The sequence below is a fragment of the Corvus brachyrhynchos genome, unplaced genomic scaffold (genome assembly GCF_000691975.1).
Source record: "Corvus brachyrhynchos isolate BGI_N302 unplaced genomic scaffold, ASM69197v1 scaffold416, whole genome shotgun sequence".
Lineage (NCBI taxonomy): Eukaryota > Metazoa > Chordata > Aves > Passeriformes > Corvidae > Corvus > Corvus brachyrhynchos.
The window spans coordinates 893,241-904,329 of NW_008238439.1; the positions used below are offsets into that span (position 1 = coordinate 893,241).

The 11,089-nt window shown below is 41.7% G+C and overlaps 1 protein-coding gene across 1 annotated transcript in view; it reads left to right on the forward strand.

Moving 5' to 3' along the window:
• Window positions 1-11,089, forward strand: part of MEIS1 (Meis homeobox 1) — a 107,047-nt gene that overhangs the window by 25,243 nt on the left and 70,715 nt on the right. The window contains exon 7 of the mRNA XM_017736522.1: window positions 711-822. Within this exon, the coding sequence (XP_017592011.1) occupies window positions 711-822 (112 nt within the window). The remainder of the gene's footprint in view (window positions 1-710; window positions 823-11,089) is intronic.

An 11,089-nucleotide genomic window follows, 5' to 3' on the forward strand; every position in this document is an offset into this window, starting at 1 on the left:
AGAATTTAATTTACAGCCAATTTTTCCTATCTGAATGTTACTTTCAAATGCACCCAGTGATAAGAAGCAACATCTGTTTTCTGTTCAATAGTACAAGGAGGCTCTGCATGGGGCTGAGTGTACACAGCCTATGTGAAGCCATTGTTATTCTCATTTCTTTTTTGTCCCCATGCCTGGTCCATTTGCCATATACCATCCGGCAAACAGCTGACACATCCCGGCTATTATGGACCCAGGCCTAATTGCCAGCAAAGTCTTTAAGCTCTTCCATGTTGGCCTCGTAGGAGGAATGGGAGGCCCATATAAACGATGCTGCTCTCGACCACCGCTCTCATTTTGCCTTTGCGGAGTTCGCAGCCTGTTGTGCCGGAGGGTTTGCGGATGCTAAAAATATAGCTGGAGCCCAGTGCCAGTGATTCACTCTCTGGCTCTCCTCCTGCTCCCCCTGCCTGGCCGGGAATGTTTCTGTTTTCTCTGGTAATAAAGCTGGGGATTATTTAGATAGTAAACATATTCTAGAGTGTATTATTTTTGCTGGGGAGCAGCAATACAGCTACCTGGAAAGAAGGAATAATTCGGGAGATGTATTTGCCAGCCTTTTCCCATGGGTTTGAGCATGGGTACCACTCTTCTGGGAGTGCATTTTCTGGTGATCTGGGCATTTCTTCCCCATCTCGTATTTTAATCTTTTAATTTTTTTGGCCCCATAGCCCTCCTGGAACAGAGACCACGATGACACAGCATCAACGCGCTCCGGGGGAACCCCCGGACCCTCCAGCGGAGGACACACATCACACAGTGGGGACAACAGCAGTGAGCAAGGTAGGAACAGAGCCCTCACACTTTCCTAGCTGGCAAATGGTCACCAACGTGCTCAGGGAATGGTTACTCTCTTTGTGGTGTGGAAATATGCTCGGGTACTAGAGGGTTTGTGCTGAGAAAGGTCTATCATCCTTTTTTTTGACATTTTTTCCTCCATCTCCTCCTAGTAAAGGGATTGGCATCTTTATTTCTTTGACCCTGCCAGCAGGCACATGTTAGAGCAACATATGTACCAAATTTGCAGTATGCTTAATAAAAATAAGAAATGAGAAGTTTGAGGTTTTTTCTTCATTCAAATGGGTTAAAAGATGAAATCTTCAAAACGAAATGTAATTAAGATTGCAGAAATGCATGCTAATATTTCAAAGATGCCATCGAAACTTGATTGCATATAAAGAAGAGATGTTAGCTGGCCTGTTTTACAAAATCCTGAGCCGTGCTTTTACTTACTTTTTTATACTCAGTTCCAATTTACTTGAATGCAAAAATGTTCTGTTTGAGTGCCAGGCCAGAGTAGCTGATTTAGCAGGGCGAGTATGAAATGAGCTTGGTGCAATGGAAGTGGGACATTCTACAGATAATCAGTGCTGTCTCAGAAACTCTGAAGTCTAAAAAACTGAATCTCTGGATTTTTTTTTCTGAGAAGCTGAAAGCATATTTTTTCTGAAGAGACCAACTACAGTGGATTTAGTGTTAATTTAATGCAATTAAAATTTAAAAAGGATCCTTAATCTGAATATAAAAGAGAGTGCTTTATTGAAGTTGACTCTGAACTTACAATAGGTATATACTTTTAAATCGGGTTTTATGATCATGTTTCATTCAAGTGCTGTTAGACAACAAAGGAATTGTGTTTCCAAAAAAAGGTTGAACAGTACTGATTAGCATTGCAAAGTCTGCATTTAACAAGATTAGTTTTTAAACTAAACCAGTATATTTTAATTTTTTATATGCATGGACTTAACGTACATGGTGAATAACATCTCTTTATAGAATTTTAAGTATTTGAGACTCGTTATTGTTTAAAGAAAAGTTGCTGACTTCATCGCAAGTGTAGCCTAGTAAAAATGGGGCCTGGAATAGTAAACTGTTGCAGAGCTGAGGCAGAAACTGGTAACCTTCTGACCTCTGACTTTTACTGGAAAATGATATGCAACATAAATTCAGGGGGCCTTTTTTCTTTCAAGTATGTATACATATATATTCTAGTGGTGCTGTTCACAATGCTATAGTTGAAGTGGTGTCAACTTGTTCATTAGAGTCCCTTGCTTTCGGAGCAAACTTTAAATCCATGGGGCTTTTTTTAAGGCTGAAAAAGCTGCTTCAAGAATAAGCTTTGAACTAAAATGTGGTGTTTTGAGAGGGTTTTTGTATTTGGTTAGGGCTGTTCTTTTATTAGACGGATGTGCGTGTGTTTATGTGGATATGTGCGTGGACAAAACATCTGTGGGGAGGCTTGCCAGAATGCTCCTACACCGTGTTGGAAATTGAGCTTAGTTCCTGGTGTACTTTTAAAGATTTTCAGACTTCATTTTCTCCTAAATGTGGCATTTTAGTAGTCTGGAGTGCTTGTCACATCTGATATCTTATTGCCATCCTGGTCCATTCCTAGCAAGGTGCATGCTGCAGCCCCAGTCAGGAAGGGTTTTCTAAAGTGAGTTTCTAGCCTGATTCCTATTAAATATCCACAGAAGGACTTGTCAGTGATGCTTTAGTCAGTTCTGAAACTGTTATCCAAATCCCAGTGGTTTATTGAGGCTGGAATTGCTGCCAGTGCTTGATAGTGCTTTGTGAAGAAGGCTCATTGCATTAAAACTTTGGAGAAGAGTAACAAAAGTGGGAATTTGGTAACTGGAGCTCTCAGGTCAAGTTTGGGAAAGGAATTTTGGAAAAGAGATCCTGTCCTGGGGATCTTTGTTACCAAGACTTGCCTTCAGGCCACTTGCCACCTATGGAAATGGTGGTGGTTTTGAGGAACAGGAATGTCATAAGGGTAGTGGTGGTCTTGCTGAGCCTTGCTTTATGTCTTGTTTACATGAAATGCTCTGAAGGTTGAGATTATCGGGGAAGCTCATTTTTTTTAAGCACACTCATGCCTGCATGTACACCTTCTGTAAAAAAAACCCAAAATGTGATTTTAGCATTTCCCTGTGGGGAAGAAGTCAAAAAATATGACTCTGAAGGACCGAAGCGGAAGAGAACAAAAAGATAGCAAATATACTGCCTCTCCTCAACTGCATTTAATTTCCAAATGCTGTGATTTGGTGGCTTTTCTTCTGTGGCCTGATGTTGGGAGTGCAACACTGTGGTTAAACCCCTATGTTCACCACTGCTGGATGCTTTTCTTGGCAGCAGAAGGAGCCAGCATGGCACTGCCATAGCAGCCAGGTGCTGCGGAGGGGTGGCAGCAAAAGGCTGGGGACCCACACGCTCGTGCTTGCAAGCATAGGAGTTAACTCGAGATGCATGTGTTGCGTGACATATATTCAGTATATTATGGGCTTCCCTATTTTTAGGAGTTTGTAAAAGTTCCTTTTGGTTCCATCTGTCAAGATCACGTTTGCCATTTAAAAAAAAAAAAAAAAAAAAAAAGCAAATCTGATCGCCAGAAATAAAACCCCTCTAAAACTGTCTGGTCTTTGGTTGTTCTCACAACCTACTTCCCTTGTTGGGGTAGGTAAAAGCCCCTTCTGGGCCAGGTTTACAGCCTGGCTGCAAGTATCACAAGGATGTAAATGTAAGCTTTGCATTTTCAGAGAGGCACACAGACTGGAGATCTTAAGCCTTTAGCAAGACTTTTCTCCTTAGTCCTTAACCCAGACTATGTTAAGGTCTATTTTTGGATTTTTTGGAGATTTTTCTTCTTTACCTTATTCATCGCTACAAATCCTGCAAAGTGTATTTTTAACCTATTTATGTCCCAGTGTACAACACCCATAGAATGATTGCCTTTGAAATCAGGAGAGACAGTCTTTCCTGTAAACATTTTAAAGTCTTTTTTAACGTGTAAATTTATTTACTTAATAAATAGTAATAACTCCCAGCTGCTTCGATCTATTGCAGAAATCCATATTTAACTGCTAGGGAGCTGTTCTGAGGTCTCGTGCCACTGAACAGCAGGATATGTTATTGCATAGTACGTTGACACAACCTCTTGTAAAGGCCTGGTATTGTGTCATCATAGGGGATAGTTGTAGTACAGGAATGCAGAATAATATTATGAAAAACTTTTCCCGTTGCTCTGATCTTAACGGGAAAGGCCTTTGGAGGTCTGTCTCCAAATTTACGAAGTGGAGAAATAATTTACTAAATTCTATTTAAAAGAAGATAAGCAAATTCTTATGTACAGGGAGGTGATGCTGAGCTCATGGCAGCACTATTTTATCTTGCTGTGTCTTGTAACTTCAAAAGATTCTTGTTTGGGATACTGAGAGCTCTATTTTGTTTGTTTTTCAAATAGTGAGGCCAGGAAGATGCTGAACAAAGCCCTGGTACAGTCACTTTAATCCAGAGTGGAGTTCTTTATTTCCCATGTTTAGCTCTCCTATATAGCTCAAAAGAAAAAGAAAAATAATCCATCAGTGTCACCTTATTTGTGCATATTGTTTCTTTCTCTCTCTTTTTTTTTTCCCCAAGCCTCAGCCTGCATTCGAAACATTTTTTTAACCTCCAAATAATTGTTGCTCCTTCAAGCCAGGAGTAGAAGGCAGCGATAGTTCTGTGTGAAAATGTATCAATGGCTGCAATGGTTTATATTTTTTCAAGGTTTTGTAGGAGTTTGAGCAACCTATAGGCAAAAAGGCAATCGGGTTTATTATTGCTGGGAATCTCCAGGCGATTGTTTGGAGGCTGCAAAGGCAGGCAGCAGAGCCGGGAAGAGGGGGAGAGAAGGGCCACATTATGTTCCAGATGACTGAGCAAGGATTTATATACCAGCTCGCCTTTTTTTTTTTTTTTTTTTTTTTTTTTTTTTTTTTATCATGGGAGAAGAAAAGTAATAAGAGCGGGGAGGCATTTGAAGCGGTCAGATGGCCGATGACTAATGGGATAGGTGGGCAGGAGCCCTAGGATTGGGTGTCTTAATGAGCACATTTCGCACCAAGTTTGGGCTGCAGTTCCCCTTCACCTTTGCCCTTTATTGACCGAACTGACACTTCATTTTTCACATACTTCCAATTATGGCTGAGCTTAAGTGTTGCCCTGCCTCCTTTCTTTCTTGCCTATGGACGGCTTGAGAGTGGTTAAGGCCACAGAAGATATTTTAATTTGAAAAACTACCATAGCAAGGCAGGTTTAGGGTGTAACCTGAAACTGCTGTCACTTGGCAGTTTCTCTGATGAAAACAAAAGTTTTAATGTTTCTTGTTTAGCGCTTCACCACCAGGCCCCCCCCACCCCCCTCCTTCCCTGTGGTGATGTGGGGAATTGCTTTGGGGGCGATTGGTTTGGCGAGGGGTGTTTTCCTCAGGGTAAATCCTTTCTGGCAGTACAGGTGTCATGGGTGGGAGTCACCCAAGTAAGGAGGTAAACCCAAGTGAAAAGCAGTGCCGTGCTTGAACGATGGCTCTTCTTTCCTTCTCAACACAGCGTCTTCCCAAATGGCTTCTTGTGATGTCATGCCCTGCAACGTCCTTTGCTGGACGTTCTTCTTATGGAAAAGCAAAGCATAATTGTGCTTGCATTTCTCAAGCCTTAGACCAGTGCGGATTTGTTGTTTTGGTAATATTTAATGCATGAATGCAGATTTGAGCGTGGCCTGGCTGTGAAGCTTTGGGAAGTAGCTGAAAATGATGCTGGGAGAGGCTGGTAGGAGGAAGAGATGGACAAATCTGCAGTCGCTCCTTTGCTATACAAGGAGAACCATGCTAGATCTCCCACTGCTCAAGCTTGTGTGCATTTCCACGTTGGCTTTTACATGCAGAATCCTTCCAGGGCGGAAATGTCTGTTTGCTTTCGCAGGGCTTAGAGGGTTTCGGAGCATGCGGTTTTCCTACCAAATGTGGATTCTGTCGGAAATAGTTGGAATAAGTTGTGCTTGCATGGGGTGGGTGGGTTTAAGAACAAAATAGCTGCTGTTAGACCTTCACTTCCCGGCAGCACCACTGGATTTTGCAGCGTGGTTTTCGCTACCGGCTCTGTCACGTGAAATTTGGGTGAGTAATGAGTGGGCATGTCACCTGTGTGCCAGTGGTGATTGCTTTACATTTAAATACATGGAGACTATATTGACAATTATTTACATCCAAACAGAGGCCCCCTAAACCACAGAAGTATTTATCTCAAAAAAAAAAAAAGTATGAAGTATTACCTACTTTATTATGTAGCCCTCTGGCATAGTAATGGCATGGCATATTTTTACTATAATATGGTAATAAAAGAATATGTAAAAGGCAGACAAAGGTTCTGTCTTTTCACTAAGGTGACCCCTGTTACCAAGTAACTGCTTTACTTATGAGCTTATTAAAAACTCAAAAAAAAATGAGCTTTTCATACTTCACAGGCATTGATGTGAAAATGAGCTGTCCTACGAGTAGTTTTCTTGATCATTTTTAGAACAATTGATTAGCCAAAGAGCCGCTGTCATTAGTTGACATTGACTGATAGCAATTTGTCACAAGCTCCGAAGGTCAGCCAGGCAGTGGAAGCTTCGGCTTGTCTTTGATTGACCTTTTCTGATGCCATTATCATGCGATCGGTTAGACTGGATGTGACCCTCGATTAGAAAAGACAGGGCATTAGTCAACAGGGGCTGCTCCCTGTGTTTTTTCTGGCGCTTTATGTATTGTGAATCCCGAATTAAGCGTAATAGGCTTGTTTGGAAACGGAGCAGTATCAGTTTTGCTGAGGCGCCGCCATCCCCTTTTCTTTTCCTGCTTTTCCATCATGCAGGCAGCACTCCGTTTGCTTTAAATCAGCTGAGCACCTGTGCCCTCTTCCTTTGACGTGAGATACGAGATTTAAGCCAGACCCATATTTATCTGAAACTCTTCGTGTAGGTGCGTATTCTTCAGCAGCACCAGCATTAATTATTTTTATCTCCCCAGAATCATGTTTTATTTTTTAACAGTGATTGAGTGGTTGAGGACTATGCTCATAACATGATGTCAATTTATCATTCTGTTCTAAAGCCGGGGGGTGTGAAACTGGTTTTTTCCTCCTTCTAGTTTAGGTTTTTGTTCTGTTTTTGGTTTTTTGTGGTTTTTTATTTTTTTGGTCTCATCAGCCTGATTCAGCTGTTAAACTTAGATTTCGGCAGTGTTAAGTCTGCGTGCCTCAACTAAGCAGAGTTGTGCTTCCAGAATGGTGCATGGGAGCAAGTTCTTGCTTGGAAGCAGGTGTCTGTCATGATTTGAGCATTAATCTTTTCCCATTGTCAGGATTTATTTCAATCATTCACATTAGCTTAAATGTCTGTTATTAACAGGCATTTTTCTTTTTGCTCTGGCAAAGCTAACTTAAATACTTATAAATGTTGCTAGTTTTCCCTAAATTGTGGGTAACATCATCGTAAATGAACTCTCTTCCTTGTAAAAAACCTTCCTTCCTTCCATTTCCCTTTCAGGGGAAACCTGAATTTCTGTAAGCAGCAACTTGTTTTTCAGGTCAGCCCCCAGAGATAATAAGCAGTTCAAAACCAGCACAACCATTTCAGCACGGTTTAATGCGACTTCCAGCCTTTGCTCAGGAAAAGCTTCCAGCTGGGAGGTGAGCAGAGAGACGACCATGTCAGGAGGCACTTCCTTCAGGCTGAGCCTATTGCCGTCATTGGCAGAGCAGAAGGAGGGCAAAAGACTTTGGAAACTGTTTACCTTTAAAGTGGCTATGGAAATACAAATATTCCTGACTTCTTGGCCCATCTGTAATCAAGCAGCAAAATCCATGTGCTGAAGTCCATTTTTTTTTTTTCTGTTTTCTTGGCAAGTTTTTCTAAACTCAGAAATGTCTACCCATTAAACATCTGTGTGGCTGTGCACAAGCCCATGTATACATAGATGTGTATATAAGAACATGGCCCTGACCCTGAACTAAGCATCCATTGGCTTTTGCAGCCCCCAAAGTGTGTCTGCACAGAACCAGGTGTCTTAATGAGGGCAGGATCTTGAATATACCAAACAGGGAACAGTGGTGGAAAATCATCGTATTGCTGAATCACATCTTGGGCTGTTAGCTAAAAACTCTGGTGTAGCACTGAAGGACATCTTGCTTTCTTGCTTGGATGGGGCAGAGGGAGATTTGGTTTTGTAAGAAGTTGTAGAAGTAGGTTTGAAGTTTTTAGTGTCCAAGGTGCCCCTTTCAACAGTATCGGAGTTGGGTGTTTTCAAGATGGCTGATATGATTTTTTTTTTTTTTTTGGTTGCTTTATTCAGATACGGTGGTTTTTTTCCTACACATCCTGGATGTTTTCACTTAAGTTGTGGTGGCTCATTGGAGCTAATGAGCTTCCCATATGGCCCATATTGAAGGCCATCTTAGTATTCCCATCTTAAGGGTTCTATCCTATTTGCCTCTCCAGGTCTTCAGCTGAGTCTTTTGCAATCTGACCTAGGCAGAGTGAGATTTTAAGGTGTGTGTCATTGACCTCTTTAAATCGGAGGTTAAAAAAAGTTGTGATCTTGAGATGTTTGTTTCGAGAGACATTTTATCACAAGGAGTATAAACTCGTAAACATGCTGTGTTTCTGGATGAGTGATGCAACAGGGTGTGCCATCAGGGTGCTTGGCACAGACCATTTTCCTATCTCTCACATGAAAGGCTGGGAGGGAAAGATGACTAAGGCTGGAGGAGAAGTCTAAAATTAGTTGTGTATGGAGAAAGTGGTGCTTGTCCCATAGTGCAGGAACTAGGGGTTGGATGTTCATGGCACAGGAGCTGTTCCAGAGTGTTTAGGTTTAAAACAAATAAAAATGTTTTATGTGTTGGGTTAAATTCATTGCTACAGAACAGCATTCTGAGGAGGTCAGCAGGGGACAGAAAGAGATTAGACCAGTTCATGGAAAAATATGTTCTTTTGTAGCTATTAAAAACCCTGGTCCAGATGCAACCGCTGGCTCAGGAAGCTGCCCAAGTGCTGATTGTCGGAGCGGTGGCACAGCTGCCTCTGTGTGCCCTCACTTTCCGTAGTGTTTTCCTAAACACCCGTTATTGTTCATGAGACACCACCACAAGATCCAGTTTCTTGGACAGATGTCCTCTAGTTTTTATGTTAAAATAATTTTTTATGATTCAGTTCAGGAAATAAGATGCTGGATATTTTTGTTTATCCTTTTTTTTTAAGGCTCTTGCTAATGCTGGCATGCTTTTGTTGGGAAGAAAGTAGACATAGCTTGTATTTTCTTGCACTTATTACCCCGATGGTGGGAATGGTTTGATGCTATTCATTCAAATTTGACAGGTGATTGCTTCTGTAAATGAATGCACTCAAATCATAATTGTTGCAACAGAATTGTTTGATTACCTGGCAGTAGCCTCTTTCTCTCTGATAGCTTTTGGATCACCTGTTTGCTGAGAGCATTTGACAGTCCTCATGTTTATTACCCAATTGAATGTCAGTAGCAATTGCAGCTAAAGATAAACGAAAATGCAAGTACTTGTTGACCTTGACTTTTTTCCACAAGATATTGGACTTGATGGCTCTATTGCTGTTGAACTGATAAGAGTTATAAACAGTAGTTGAAGGAAAATGTTTTATTCCCAGAGGAAAATACCACACTGCTGTGGGAAATGGCATCTGACTAGCACTCTTTGCCAAATTTGCTTGGTTCACCTTCATTTAGACTGTGGGAAAATAAAATACAAATTTCCCCTTTTATGACTTTAATATCTCTGCAAACATGAATTCCTGTGCTCTTTGTAAAGTTTTGTTGGCAGACTGTGCCAATAACAGACAGAAAGCACGAGACCTCGCCGTGTTTTATGATGTGCTATAATGAGGATTCTCAATTCTTCCTTATTTTTGCGCTGATTTGATAATTACAGGGAGGGAGCAGAGCTTTCTTCTCCTATTCCAGGGGAAGCTTAATATGTCTATAACTGGCAAAGACTGGAAAATGTGTGGCTGTGGGTGGATAATGTTGTAGTGGGGCTGTGCTGGTGAGAGGACAGCTTGGGGATGAAGGAAAAGTTATTGCAGGGATGGAGACCTACTTTCATAGGTCAAGTTTGCACCCTTACAAGTTCTTTAGGCAAGGTCCCACATGGGGTCCTTTGCAAGTTTTTGGTAGGAGGGGGCTGATTTGGTGGTGCCCCTCCCAGCTGCTTTTGGGGAATGGGAGGGATGGATGAGCTCTGGTCCCAACAAATTTTCCTGCTATAACCCCCTCCCCCCCCATATATATTTATATACAGCTGTTTCTAATCCTACTCTGATATGAAACCTGAAAGGAAGACTTCAATGGAAACAGGAGAAGGCAATAGGCTTTGAGATCATTCAGGATGAAAGTCAATGTATAAACATTATACGTAAAAAGTACAAAAGACAGTGGAATTATATTATTTAAAACATAAGTCCTTCTTGTCTCAGCAGCTGCTCTGATAAACTCTGTACAGTATTGTAGGAGCTTGTTAAAGCACTGAAATGCAGGATTAAGCAGTGCTGTAACAGTTAGCAGAGTCAGACTAGTAATCTTATTGCATTGTAAATTTTTTTAGGTAAGATTAAGCTGGCACTACATTATATGTTTGTGGGCGAGGGGCCATTCTTCAAGGGATTAATTAATAGGATCAGCAATGTAAGATGCTGACGTAATTTTTTCTAAGCACATTTATGCACATGGGCTTTTATTATTACTATTCTTTTTTTTCTTTCTTCCAATTTTAAATTCATGAATGAGATGGGGACTTTCTCTGGGCAATCAGAGCAGCCTCTGCAGCTTGCAGCAGTGGTGATGTCAGAGCCACCTGTCATCCTATAATTCAACAGGGACCACTTCTCACTGGCCTGGTGACCCACTAGTTGGTGACATGAGAAATACCAGAGGGAGATGCCTGATGTCCCTTCTACCCAAGCTGGGGTGGGATCGTAGGGCTGTGACTAAGCAAATGCCTGACGCTGCTCTGGCAGGTCTTTGAACGAGGGTGCTGTTGGTAAAATCTTCCACTTTTCTGCTTTGGCTCTTTAGCCCGGATACCTCCTCCATGTAGCCTTTGGTTTCACATCCTTGAACTTTTGCTGCTCAGGCCTGGAAGGTAGCAAAAGACATGGGAGAGTGTGGCTGGGCCCGTGATGAGCAGTGGGAGCAGTGTCACATCAGGATAGGCACTGCCACCCT